Raw genomic sequence first — 14,972 nt, 5'->3', positions numbered from 1 at the left:
AGTAATTTTTACTATACTGACCTTGCAAATACTGTTAGGTTATCACATCTTAAAACACTGTTAAAGAGTGAAAGGGTACAGGGAAAAACCAGGGACCTGATGTCATTGATAGTGCAGTGACTGACAGAAAATGTTTCTTTAGCATAATAAATGTATTTCATGTGTATTAGCACTTATTGGATCATGTAACACCAAGGACATAATTGGCATAAAAACCAAAATCTTTAAATGGTCTATAAATCATTTTATGATCTGATGCCCACCCAGCTCACCAGCCGCATTTCGTGTGACTCACTCTGGAACTCTGCCTTACTATAATTCCTTAGCATTCCAGGATCCTCACTCAGGGCCTCTGTATATGCTGTTCTCTCTTACTTATCTACTCTCCCCGTACCCCTATGTTCATTCTTTCGGCTATTTTTCTCATTCTGCTACTCAATCTTCTTAGTACATATCATATCTGGATAAAATAATTAATTACATAATAGTTGTTTAATTCCACTCTTCTCCATTGAAAACTATTCCATGAAAGCAAGGTCCATAACTGTCTTATTCAGTTAAAATGTCTCTGACATGGAGCAGACAAAAAACATTCAACAAGTGTTTAGACAACTCAATGAATACCTAAATATATGAATATACACACACAAACACACAGACATTACATAAAATATACCTTCATTAAATCTTAACATAAACTATACAACTACTACAAAACTTACTTCATAGAATCTTAGCATTTTAGAATTGTGAAGGACCTTAGAGATCGCATAATCAAACACCTTCATCTTTCAGATAAGAAAATAAGGGCCAGAGAGAATAAATGAGCAGTTTAAGGTCACACACAGCTAATTAGTTGTAGACTAAGACAAGAACCCAGATCTCCTGACTTCTATGGTAGGTACTACTCTATCTCCTCTTTCAGAACTAAATCTTATAGGAATGGGAAAAAACGTATTAACAAATGTCTGTAACTTTGACAGTTTTGTAATAAGACCTTTTTTTAAACTTTTAAAATACTTTGGAAAAGTCTTTCCTATTTTGTATCTACATATTAATGTTAAAACTTTCTTTAAATGAAAGTTAAAACTGAAAAAAATGCCTCAGATGGAGGGAATTTCAATTAGACCATTTGTATTCCCACAAAATGTACCATTAATCTAGCAAAGCAAAGATGTTTTAGGATTGCTGTATTCAAATACAGAGCTAATCTTAAGGAAATAAGCGACAAAGAAGAAAGGTGTAAGAATCGAGCTATAAAAATTCATTCTTTTTTTTTTTTACCCTGTGTATGTCCACATTTATTTTTTATTTAAAAAAAATTTTTTAACATCTTTATTAGAGTATAATTGCTTTACAATAGTGTGTTAGTTTCTGTTTTATAACAAAGTGAATCAGTTATACATATACATATGTTCCCATATCTCTTCCCTCTTGCATCTCCCTCCCTCCCACCCTCCCTATCCCACCCCTCTACGTGGTCACAAAGCACCCAGCTGATCTCCCTGTGCTATGCGGCTGCTTCCCACTAGCTGTTTTCCATTTGGTAGTGTATATATGTCCATGCCACTCTCTCACTTTGTCCCAGCTTACCCTTCCCACTCCCCGTATCCTCAAGTCCATTCTCTAGTCGGTCTGCATGTTTATTCCCGTCTTGCCCCTAGGTTCTTCGGACCTTTTTTCTCTTTCTTTTTTTACTTTTATTTATTTATTTATTTTATTTTTTTTTTAATTTAGATTCCATATATATGTGTTAGCATACGGTATTTGTTTTTCTCTTTCTGACTTACTTCACTTTGTATGACAGTCTCTAGGTCCATCCACCTCACAATAAAAATTCATTCCTTTATGCAAAAAGTTTTACCTTTGATTTGCAACAATCTTTAACCTTAATACTATAAACTCTAAAATAAATAGACTAATTAGACCTCCCAAATGATCAACATTAGTGATTTTAAATGCAGAAAGAATTTAAACTAAATTGTGACCTCAGTCTTCACACCATTATATTTTAAAAGGAGAAACCTTGACTTACCATTACCAACATCCTATTATCTGACAAGTACTAATTAGTTGTATGGTTCTATTCTATTTTAATGAATACCTATTTAAAATATATTTCAAAAGCAGAAGACACCTTTCATATCAGTTAGGAAAAATAATAATATCTAATATATCATACATGTTTTATAAATAAATGTACATGTTTTGCTAACTCATTATATTATAAACCTTTTATATTATTTTTCAGGTAAGAATTTAATAAATACAAGAATGTTAAGGAAGGATAAAGATAAAAACATATTTAAAATATAAGCAAACAGATCCCTAATATTCAATACCATGTATTTATTTTTAAAACACTTCTCTAAGACGTCCAAGATACGTTGTGAAATAAAGCAATTTACAAAACATGGATTGTATGATGTCATTTGGTAGAAAATGTACATATATGTTTATATGTATATAAAGATACATACATACATATGTAAGTATACATATATACACACATATATAAAAGCTGGAAGGATACCAAAAAAAGAAAAAGACATAGCAGTGGTTTTATCTAATAATGGGAGTAGGTAATGAGAGTGGGTTCAGAGGGAGTGGGGCAGCTTTTGCTTTTCTGGTTATGCCCTTCCATGCTGCTTAAATGCTTTTAAAACCATGGCCACACAAGAAGAACAAAATCTTCTAAGGCAAACATTTCCAAGACCTAATTCAAGTCCACAATATCTCCTTAAGGCAGGACAAAAATACAGTCGTGGAGACAGAGCAGCTTCTGTACTTACTACAAGGTTAGCTTTAGAATAACTGTACTACTGACCATCAGGACAGAGGGTTACTAATGGCTCAAACGATAAACGTATATGGAAGCACTTTGCAATCTGTAAAGTTCCATACAAATATAATACGATATTCTCAATAAAAGATTAGTAATATAATATATAAAAGATTAGTACCATATTTTAGTAAAAGATTCCAAAAACCTGATTAAGCATTAGAAGCTAGCTTTAATAGATGTTTGAAAAATAAACAAATGTGTTTTGTTGCCTAAACTTAAGCAAACTCTAACAGCCTCTTAAGTATGGCCTTTGCTATTGAACTATGTAAAATAAAGGACAGAAAAAGGAACAGAAAAGTAAGTTCTTTAATCTCCTTACATCACTAGAAATTAGAATTTACGATCTCTTTATATCATTTCACTTCAAAACATCCAAACATGCCAGCCAGAAGAGCTCTTTAATTATGAACCCCTCCAAAAACAAACACACACATTCATATGCACACACAGATACACAGTCAGAGATACCCAGGACTAATGAGGAGGAAGGAAGTATAAGATAAACAGAGATCCATGCACTAAGGTAAAAAAAAAATTAATATATGCATAATAAATGTAATACACACAAACCTCTCTAATAGCAACTCTACCTAGAACATTTCCTCCAAAGATTCTTTTGTATTGTCTTTGTAAAATGTTTCAAAAAATTCTTTAAGAAGATTAAAACATTACATTCATATTAGCACTTGACTCTCATGAACATAAAACTTTTCTAAAAATAATACAGGAAGATTTTTGTAAGATACGAAATTCTAATATCAGATCATTATTATTTCTGTGGAGTTCCATATTAACTCAACTATATACTGCGATAGAATCATGAAATTGGGCCTTTAAAAAGCAGTTCTTGATGATCATATGTTCATGGATCTCTTTGAGAATGAGGTTAAGAGTTACAGACGGCCTCCTCAGAGGGGAAAAAAAATACATAAATACATTTACATACACTTTTAGTTGATTGAAGAACGCTTTTTGGCTACCTACACCCTGTTGGGGATTCACTGGAGACCCGAGCACCCTAGGGTCTCATCTTCATCTATAAACTATAGGCCCTTTCATAAAAATGAAGCAGGCTTTAGTTTTATTGCCAGTTGACTCTTAAAACAGGATGCTAAAACCTCTTCCTGATCATGCATTAAAATCAACTTTTCTCCCCTGAAGGAAACTGAAGCACAGAGTGTAACGTCGTACTTATTAAAAAAAATATCAGGAGCGAAGAAAAGAAAGGTAACTTTAATGATCTTAGCAAATTGAAAGGAAGTAGGCTATTATTTCCTGGCCCAGGTCCTTGAAATCTCTAAAACTGTTAAAAGTGCACTTCTTTACAGAAAGGAAAGAGTTCATCTTAAATAACATGAAACTACATTTCATGTATATTTCAAATATTCTATAACCCATGAAAACTAAATATTACTAATTCAATGTACTATCGCAAAACTTGCCTATGCATACCTAACAGCCTGAAGAATGAGAAAGCTGTTAATACACTGATTTGGGGTTTTATTGGTTTGTTTTGAAGGATGGGCAGCCAGAGAAAATATCTGTTATAACTTAGTATCCACACGCAAATTAGTCATTAAACTGATTTTTTTCATTTTCCCTATCTCATCAAAGTATTATAATAGAGAAATTGTTTTCTAGATCAAGGGAAAAATATGTAAATTATTTTTCTAAATAAGTGTATCTTTCCTTGTTAAACATCTACTTAGCATTCTCACTTTCATTCCTCTCTCTCCCTCCCTCTCACTCTCATCATTTCTGAGGAATATCTTCCTTAAAAAATGGCATGGGGGCTTCCCTGGTGGCGCAGTGGTTGAGAGTCCGCCTGCTGATGCAGGGGACACGGGTTTGTGCCCTGGTCCGGGAAGATCCCACATGCTGCGGAGCGGCTGGGCCCGTGAGCCGTGGCCACTGAGCCTGTGCGTCCAGAGCCTGTGCTCCGCAACGGGAGAGGCCACAACAGTGAGAGGCCCGCATACCAAAAAAAAAAAAAAAGCATGATTTATTTATTAAACACATGATTTATTTATTAAACACTTATTAAACACTGAATTCTTAATAATTCAGAACTGTCATCATAAACATTAATTATTTTAACAAAGCTGAAATAAAGTCATGCCTTTAAGAGCAAGAAGAATAATAATAAGGAACAATAACAGGCCTTTACTGGAGCCACCCACAAAAGTGCCTCATCAAAATAGCTATGTAGAGATACTGGATCCTACCCTACCTAAACGGCCTCAAGCAGGTATGATTTTGTGTGTGTGTGTGTGTGTGTGTACACATGCTTTATATACTTTATTTCCTAGTCCCCTTTCTTGATAAGACTGTCAGATAGTACTTTTTTAGTATACTTGCCTCTAGAACTTCACAGTGCCATACCAACCATATTAAAACTATATCGCATTCAAAGTTTTTAAAATTGCATCGAAAATTAGTCTAGTTATCATTCTGAAGAGAAACAGTCTAATGAACTGTCCTAGGAATTTCTGGACATGAATTGCATGGCAACTATTTGATTTCATGAATTGCATGGCAACTCCTATTTGATTTCTTCAAATTGTGAAGTAAGATTTTAAGATATACCACTGACTTAATAACAGCTTTTCACTGAGAAAAAAAATCACTACACTAATTCTTTTCTTTGTTCAAATTATAAATTAAGAAAAAATTAACTGATTTACCACCTCCTTACAGAAACTTAGCAAAAAACTCCTAGGAGAGAACACAGGCAAAACGTTCTCTGACATAAATCGTACAGTTTTCTTAGGTCAGTTCTCCAAACTACAAACACACACACATATACAACTAATCAATTCTGGGTCAATTCAACAAATGCTTTAGTTTTGGTCTTTATACATCCACAATAGCTTCTGAATTACTGCTAAGGTCTCCTCACTGAGTTCCCTACCTAAAGTCTCCTCCTGGTAGAAGAAAATAAATTTAAAAATAACTTATGAGATAATCAGGGAAATTGGAACACTGACTTGATATTTGATTATATAGAGGAATTACTGTTAAATTATTTAGGCATAATGATGAAATTGTGTTTATTCAAATAGATAGTAAGACACATAGATATACATAGATATGTGTGTATATATACATGAATACATTGATGATATTTCATGGTTTATAAAAGCTGATGTTAATATTTCAGTAGTATAATTGTACTATGGTATGTATTCATTTGTATATATACATATACACATACACATATAATTTTAGGATGCTTTCTCTTTTACATACTGAAATTTTTAGGATTTAAATTATATAATTCCTGATATTTGCCTCAAAATAATCTGTGGCAGTAAAATGAAAAGATGAAACAGATGAAATAAGAGCCTGAATGCTGATAACTGAAGTTAGATATTTGGAATATGGACAGTCGTTATACAATTCTTACCACTTATATATATGTTAGAAATTTTTCATAATAAAAAGTTTAAAGACTAACAAATAAAATATTCCACTAAAAAACTAAGTGCCTACTCTTTGATGTTTCTCCCCAAATCCTCCAGGCAGATTCAGCCTATTGAGGCTGCTATTCCAGTTCTATTATAGTTACCACCATTAAATGATTTTCTATTAGGCTAGAGATAGTGGACTCCATAAGGTCAAGCACTGTGTCTTATTCATTTTGGTTTCTCCAGAGCCTAGCACAGAGTCAAGCAAAATGTCAGCACTTAATAAATGTTTACTGAACCTAAATGAAAAAAGAGACAGAGTACAGACAACCTCATCTGACTGTGCCATTTTGCAGAAACCATTGTTTTTTCCCATGTCATTTACTTGTTAGTAACAACCATAAATCAAAAAGGATTGAAACCATATATCTAATATTCCTGCAACATCATTATAGAAGTACTGTCTAACTCTGAGCAACTTATTTGGAGACTTATCAATGACTCAACAATGTTTTACAGCTATATGCTTCAATATTGTTTAATTACCAAAACTGGTTTTGCAAATATCTAGAGGATCTCCAATTAACATCAAAGATGTTATGAGATTCTTACAGAAAGTTAATTTTAAATCATTTTAATATGCATGCAGAAAAAATCTGTAAGATTATACACCAAACAGTGGTTAATTTCTGGAGATGTGCTGTCCAATACAATATCAACTAGCCATATGTGGCTATTTAAATTTAATTAAAATGATATTATACAAAGTTTAAAATTTAGTTCCTCAGCTGTACTAGCCATATTTTAAGGGCTCATTGGCCAAATATGACTAGTGGCTACCATATTGACAGCACAGATATAGAACATTTCCATCATCGCAAACAGTTCTACTGGATGGTGCTACTGATTTTAGTGTGCTGATCTTGTAACCTGCAACACTGCTAAATTCATGTATTAGCCCTAGTAGCTTTCTTTTGGATTCTTTAAGATTTTCTATATATCAGATCATGTCATCTGAGAAGAGAGATAGTTTTACTTCTTCTTTTACAGTTTAGATGTCTTTTATTTCTTTCTTATTTAGTTGCTCTGGCTAGAAGTTCCAGTACAACGTTGAATAACAGTGGTGAAAGCAAGCATCCTTGTCCTGTTCCTAACCTTGGGAGGAATGCTTTCAGTCTTTCACCACTGACTATGATGTTAGCTGTAGGTTTTTCATAATTGATCTTTACTATGTTGAGAAGTTCCCTTCTATTCCTAGTTTTCTGAGTGTTTTGATTATGAAAGTGTGTAGAATTTTTCAAATGCCTTTCCTGCATCAATTAAGATGATCGTTTGTGTTTTTTTCCCTTTGCTCTATTACTGTGATATATTACAATGACGGATTTTCTTATGTTGAACCAAACATCATTTCTGGGATAAATCCCCCTTGGTCATTGTGTTTACTCCTTTTAATATGCTGTTGTGTTTGGTTTGGTATTATCTTGTTGGGGATTTAGCAGGCATTTCTTTTTATAACAATTATAGAAAATATTATAAAAATACAGTTATAGCTCATTATTTTTTAGTTAGTGAGAATTATTTTTTAATTAAGTGAAGAGAAAATGTATATATCTTTAAGCTATTCTATTGAACACTAAAAATTAAACTTAAGGGAGAGGAAAAATTGTCCCTTTTTATGTCAATGATAAGTTTTACTAACCTCTTACAAGTGTTCAATTTTAAAGATGTTGCTTTTTTAAGTCTAATTTTTTATATACCTACAAATATATAATGAATCACTAAAATATGGCCTATGGGATAAATACAGCATCTTCAATAATTCTAAGCCTACTGCAAAAAAGATAAAGTAATATAAAAATACTTTACCCCTTCATAGAAAACTTTAGCACAGTCCTTTGCTAATTTTCCAAAAAATAATACACTGAGGGTGTTGATATCCGAATTTGAATTTTCTTGTTCTGTGGAGAAACACAGACACACAGAAAAACACTTTAGATATAAAGGTGTTCTAGACAAGAAAATTGATGACAACTAAATTCTAAAAACTATAGATAATTCAAAATATAATTATGAAGAAGAGTAATTAAAACGTTTAAAATTCACTTGTAGTTTACTCTTAACACCTTAAGTATCATAAAAATAATGTATAGAATGCTACTAGGTGTTAAAACCAAAATTATAACTAGTTGCACCTAAAATACGTTTTACAAATTTCTGTAAATACTACATTAACATCATATAATGACCACTTTCAATTTATTTTCACATGGTTATGATCAAAAGAACTGAATAAGTTACAATTATTCAATTTTTATAGTGTATAACATATCACTCCCCAAATACTTCATTTTTACTGATATTCTGGTAATCTATAATTATTAGAACATGAAGTTTTAATCTAGGGACGTGTGTTCTTCTCCCCCAGCACCCGCATATTGAAGAATAAAAGAGCATGTGTGTCTAAAAACCAAGCTATTTGTGATTTTGACAATGAAAATTACTAGGAAAAGAAGAAACAAACATTTTACAGTAATCTCATTTGTATATTCTAGGCTTTGATAAAGAATCTCCATCATCTTCATTCTTCAGAGGCCACCTCCTAGAACCACTGAAGCAAGTCCAAATACTAAGATTCAATTACTATATCATCGGAGGGAGGTCGCATTAATATAAGCTTTCAAACATTCAACTACTCGAAGAAACTGCCTTTATATCAGACTTTCATGTATCTATGAAGTACATGAAAGATCTTTCTAAAATTTGCAGTGTTACTTAAAACTCCTGAATCTGCTACTTTATCACCAGCAATGAAACAACTACATCTGTCTATTGCCTCCTTTCACTTACCTCTTTCATCCAACTCCTCGAAACAAGTATATACATAAACTGAAACACTAATGTTCCTTAAAAACAAAAACACAATGGCTTCTAATCAAGATATAACTTACTTCTTTAATATCTTAAATGACCTATCAAATGTCTATTTCTGGCCATGACAGAGTAACAGGGACGGGATTTGCTCTCCGGCCTTAAAGCAACTAGAGAAGTAAGAAAATATATATAAAACAACAGTTTTCAGACACTGGACAACAGTAAGTGCAGGTAAGTGATCTCTTTGAGATGCAAAACAAAGCAATAGCCCCAGCTTACTTCCTGGAAAGAGTTTCCAGGCAGCAGAAAATGGAGGTAAAAATCCAAAGAAAGCCCAACAGCCTCACTGAATTCAGAAGAGTTCAGATTTGAGGACAGCAAGGCAGCTAGAATCTGCATGAAATGGTGCTGAAAGGAAGACAGCAGCATAGATAGATAAGAGCGCTCTGGAGATGGGTGCCTTCTGGTCTTTGGTTGAGTACTGATCTACAAAAGGATGGGAGGAAAGGGATTAGAACCACTTGAAAGAAACAGGCAGAACAATTCTGAGACTCACACAGGGCTGTGAACTGTTCTGGTTCCAACCAGCCAGAGTGGAATCCTCATTCACAAAACACATAGTAAACTTGTCAGAAGGGCACTTCCTTAGTGATAAGGGCAAATTAGCCCCCAAATAAAGGCTGCTCTAGATCCATCCTACCAAAGCTAATCAAACTGATTCTAAGAGAATTTACAGTATTCCAAAACAAAGACAAATAATATTTAAAGGATTACAAATAAATCCAATATTTGATAATATAAAATTCTAAATGTCCAGGATCCAGTTAAAAAACTGCCAACCATACAGAAAGGAAAAACACATAAGGATTGGGGCAGGGGGCAGGGAATCAATAGAAAAAAACTCAGAAATGACAGCGATGACAGGATTGCCAGAGAAGATTTTGGAACAGTTATTAAAAGTACATGTTCAAGGAAGTAGAAGAAAATAGATGAGGAGAACTGGCAGATATGAAAAAACTCAAGATGCACTTCCAGAGTTGAAAAATATAATATTAGAAGCTAATAGTACACTGATTGGAGTTAACAGCAGATTAACAGACAAGAAATGTTACTGAAAACTGGAAAATAGAGAAAAATTAATGAAAAGAAAGGCCGATTTTAAAGATCAGTAAAATAAATCTCTAGCCAGAATGATCAGAAAAAAAAGTGAGAGAGAGAGAGAGAGAAAATAGTCTCAAATTATCAAATCAGTGAAATGGGACACCACTACAGATCCTACCAACATTAAAAGCATATAAAAAGTATATTATGAATGACTTTACGCCAATATATCTGACAACCAAGATGACCTGATAAATTCCCTTAGAAACATAAATTACCAATCACTGCAGGAAAAGACAGATTCCTATCATATTTTTCATAAATTTAACAAAATATTAGCAAATCATACCTAGGAATATATAAAAGGATAATACATCAGGCATACCACCTTATCCTGCTCTATTTGTCTACAAACCACATTTCTATCAATTATTACTTTATATAATTATTTGCTGAATTTATTTATTCCCCTACAATGTAAACTCCATGAACGCAAGAACGTTGTTTTGGTCACTGCTATATTCCCTGTACTTAGAACAGTGTCTGATATATATCTGGTTTTCAATAGTTGTAGAAATGTGGTTCAAAGTTTGTTTCCCATTCACTGCTGTAGACCATTCTTCATTCATTCAACTAATTTCAGACTTCAGATGAGATTTACTTTGGTCCCCAAGTATTCTAAACTCTTACCAGGATTATTTAAGGGTTACTAGGAAGAAGAATTCTCTCTCATGTAACTACACTTGGGTAAGAAATAACATGCTGAAAGTAGCATTTTCTTAAAATTTGCTAAGCTGTTTGGGTCACATTAGTGAAACTAGAAGTAGGGGGATGAGTTGGTTATTGTAATAGTCTAGATAGGACGTTAAAGGAATCTGAAGTATAACAGAAGCAATGGGAGAATGGGGAGAGGATAGACTTCGGAGAAAAAAATTTAGAGAGGAAAAGAATAACTTTTCATTCCATAGATTTTTACACTAGAAATGATTTTTGTGCTTATGTGTGTATGTATACATACACAAAGTTACCCATTTCCAGATTACAAGCAAAAAGTTAAGCAGAAATGGTCTTCTTATATACCTTGTAGTCCAATCTTCAAAACAGCTCTTCTGTTTCCACCATAAGTTAAAGAAGAGATAAGTGAGAGTTTTCCCTGAAACGAGAGAAAAACAGTTACACAGAAAAGCCAAAAGAGATTATAATACCAAGATACAAGTAAAAATTAGAATAAATTTTTTAATTTGCTTTATTCATCATTACAAAATACTGGAAAGAATCCAAGTACTGCTATACTGGGGAATGGATAAACAGACTGTGATGGAATTCTAGCAACCAATAAAAAGTAATACTATTGGGCTTCCCTGGTGGCGCAGTGGTTGAGAGTCCACCTGCCGATGCAGGGGACACGGGTTCATGCCCCGGTCCGGGAAGATCCCACATGCCACGGAGCAGCTGGGCCCGTGAGCCATGGCCACTGAGCCTGTGCGTCTGGAGCCTGTGCTTCGCAACGGGAGAGGCCATAACAGTGAGAGGCCCGCATACCGCCAAAAAAAAAAAAAAAAGTAATACTATTGATAAACTCAACAACCTGAAGAATCTCAAATGTCTTGAGTGAAAGAAGCCAGAATCGAAAGGCTACCTACTGATACCTGTAACATATAATACTGTACATCAACTATATTTCAATTAAAAAAATAAAAGGCTACATACTGTATGATTCAATTTACATGGCATTCTTGAAAGGCAAGAATACTGTATACTCTCAGAAAACTGGTCAAAAGTGGTTGCCAGGGATTGAAATTAGGGTAGCAGCTGACTCTAAAATTTTTTGGGGGAGGGTGATCATCTGTTCTATAGCTTGATTATGGTTGTAGTTATACGTTTTTATATATCTCTCAAAACTCACAGAACTGTATAGTAAAAACAATGAATTTCACAGTAAAATGTATTTAATAAAATTCAAGAAACATAAATATGTTTCTTGAGATATCTACAGACACGTGCAGGTTAGACAAAGGAATTTAAGAATTCAAACTGACATTTTACTTATATATAAAAGGGTTTATTTTAGTAACACTAATAAAAGTACTAGAATTTAAAAAATATTTCATTTAAATGCTTCTATATCAAACACACAAAATAAGAGAAGAATGATAAAGTTAGATACAGCTCAGTAATAATTAGTATTAATGACTTGTCACAAAGAAAAGGAATCTAATCACAGCACTTTATTAATAAATACAAGTATGCAAGAAACATCATCCGAATCAACCAAATGCAAAATGAGTTTACAAATACTAACAAGCATTTGATTAGGAATTTAAATTCAATGAAGTAGAGAAGACCAACTGTAATACGTAATACTCTATTTCATATGAAACAAAATATAAGGAAAATGGAAAATAAACAAAGGAATAAAAGATAAATGTCTACATGGAGAATATTGATTAGAAGGGCAAAACTGAAGTGTGGCATTATTTCTCCTTCTTTTACTATCAGACCCATTTTATCAGTAAGTCCCTTACCTCCTTCCCAGCATTCTTAACTTTGTCCAAAACTTAAATATACAATAACTAAAATTAAAAATTCACTAAATATGCATACAATATTGGATATAACCCCCAAAAAAGTTCAGTAAACTTAAAGACAGAACAATAGAAATTCCACAATCTGAAAATCCCTCAGCCAAAAAAGAAAACAAAAACAAAATAGTACTGAAGAAAAACAAACTACCTCAGAGACCAGAAGTACAGTATCAAACAGTCCAACATACAAACATACATGTAACCGACATCCAGAAGGAGAAATGAGTAATAATATACTAAAAAAAAAAAAATCCAAGAAACATTAGCCAATAATATCCCTAATTTGATGAAAAACATTGACTTGTGGATCCAAGAAGCTCAGTTACCCACAAGCAAGAGAAATTCAAAGAAAAACCACACCTAAGCACTTGACAATCCAACTGCTGAAAACAAAAGACAACTATTCTGAGTTATGAAAATTCTTACCTCGATATATTTCCTGCTATAATCACAACCTGGCTGTAGGTATCTGAAATCTACTTTGTGTAATTTACTTAGCAGATCAACTTCAGGCAGTCCTTTGACTTCTTTTATTAATTCAAGTGGCATATCAGATCTGCTTCACAGTGCCGTGGAAAGCAAATTCAGTTAGGGAAGTTGATAGCTTACTGCTGAAAACACAAAGCCCAATGTTTTATCCAAAATGTAGTCAATAATTTGCTTTAAGCTTCTTTGATTTAGTTTTGCTTTTCCTTTCCTTTAAGTTAGTCATCACTGTTGGGGGAGAGGGAGGAAGGATGGATTATGCTATAATTTTATTACAGGGATCAATACACGCATCCTCCTAAGGCACTGAAACTTAACCCTTTTTTATTTAGTTTTATATTTAAAGAACTACTTCTAAAAGCCAGTTTTAGGATCTGTACACACTGCACTAGCAATTGCCTTTACCACTGTGCTTTAAAATGTACAAACTATGGGGAAGGGAAGGGAGGTTGAAAAGTTTTGGGTTTGTTTTTTAATCCCTTTGGCAGTTTTAATATTGTGTGGGCAAATTGTGCACGAAAAGCTTATTACTCCAAAATATATCAGTTGCCTCCCCCCCTCCAGCCCCTATGCAATCGAAAGAAACGACTATTGAACTGATGTTAACTTGTGCATTGCAGATTCAATCTTTTTTCTCAAACTTCTTGCCTGGGACACGAACTAGTGTCGATATTTAATTTTAGTGTGTGCCCACCAAGCTTCTCCAAGCCAGCTGGCCGTCTAGAGGGCGGGGGTCCTGCATTAACTCAAGTCAGCTGCTCACAAAACGCCAAGCAAGATGGTCAACACAGCAAGCTCACAAGAAAGACAAGTACGAACAGTTTCTCTGCAATAACTTCTCCAAATTTTTATCTAAACTAAATCAGCCTCTTCATAATACTGGTTCAGGTCCCGACTCACCTTGTACCCAAGCAACGAACTCCAAACGTACTTGGAAATTGACCAGCGCTCTAAACAGAAACCCGGAAGAGTTCAGACTGGCGCGCCCGTGACGTCACACGCACGCTAGCAACCCAATCCTACGCATGCGTACACAGTCGGTAGGCGGGGGTAATCTGCCCCTTGCTCCTGGGCGCTTGGAAGGACGAGTTGCGAGACCGTTTCCAGGCCTAAAATGCCCTGGAAGTTTCACGGAACACCTAGAGGGTGCGGTACCTGGGGAAGCGTGAGGCGGCTGTACTTCTCCCGCTCCCCGAATTTCCTCCGCTCCCCTTATCCCCGCCCCGCCTAGTTTGTGCAAACCGTGTGGGGGAGGGGTGTGCGGGGCGGTGGGAGACGGGAACGCTATGCTCTGTGGTTCCTAAATCCTGTAGCCAATGAAAAGCCTTTCCAAAACCAGAGCGGGTTTTAAGATTCCGTTTGGTAGGCTGGAAGTTCCTGTGGGCAGGGCCCTTATTTTAGCTTCCATTTCTCTCCCCCAAAAGGAAGCGCTCAAATGCAGCTTTTACAGTGAAATAATTCCACCAATGAGTAATGCTACTTTTCAGACAGATTTGATTAACCACTTTGTTTATAGGGCTATGATTTTGTGCTATAATTAATGAGACATTGTTAAATGTGAATCCTCTGCTAATTTCTGATTTATGCCTCCAGTCATTTGATTTAAGCGAAACCACCTCAGTCCAAAACTATAATGAAATGAAGAATTACATAAATATTTCCAAGCCTATTTGGACT

The 14,972-nt window shown here is 34.3% G+C and overlaps 1 protein-coding gene across 2 annotated transcripts in view; it reads right to left on the bottom strand.

Moving 5' to 3' along the window:
* POT1 (protection of telomeres 1) overlaps nucleotides 1-14,308 on the bottom strand; it is an 81,598-nt gene extending 67,290 nt beyond the window's left edge. Inside the window, exons 1-4 of one of the 2 annotated variants that reach the window (XM_027102052.1) lie at nucleotides 14,196-14,308; nucleotides 13,236-13,523; nucleotides 11,305-11,377; nucleotides 8,119-8,210 (exon numbers count right to left, since the gene is read on the bottom strand). In XM_027102052.1, coding sequence (XP_026957853.1) covers nucleotides 8,119-8,210; nucleotides 11,305-11,377; nucleotides 13,236-13,358 — 288 coding nt within the window. In that variant the 5' untranslated portion in view covers nucleotides 13,359-13,523; nucleotides 14,196-14,308. The remainder of the gene's footprint in view (nucleotides 1-8,118; nucleotides 8,211-11,304; nucleotides 11,378-13,235; nucleotides 13,524-14,195) is intronic. The other variant, XM_027102053.1, reaches the window with a different exon arrangement.
* Nucleotides 14,309-14,972: the final 664 nt, after the last annotated feature.

The sequence above is a fragment of the Aethalodelphis obliquidens genome, unplaced genomic scaffold (genome assembly GCF_003676395.1).
Source record: "Aethalodelphis obliquidens isolate GAN/ISIS:26980383/991018 unplaced genomic scaffold, ASM367639v1 scaffold5, whole genome shotgun sequence".
NCBI lineage: Eukaryota > Metazoa > Chordata > Mammalia > Artiodactyla > Delphinidae > Aethalodelphis > Aethalodelphis obliquidens.
The sequence above is the reverse complement of the archived record's forward strand: the minus strand, read 5'-3'. Positions and strand labels throughout refer to the sequence as shown.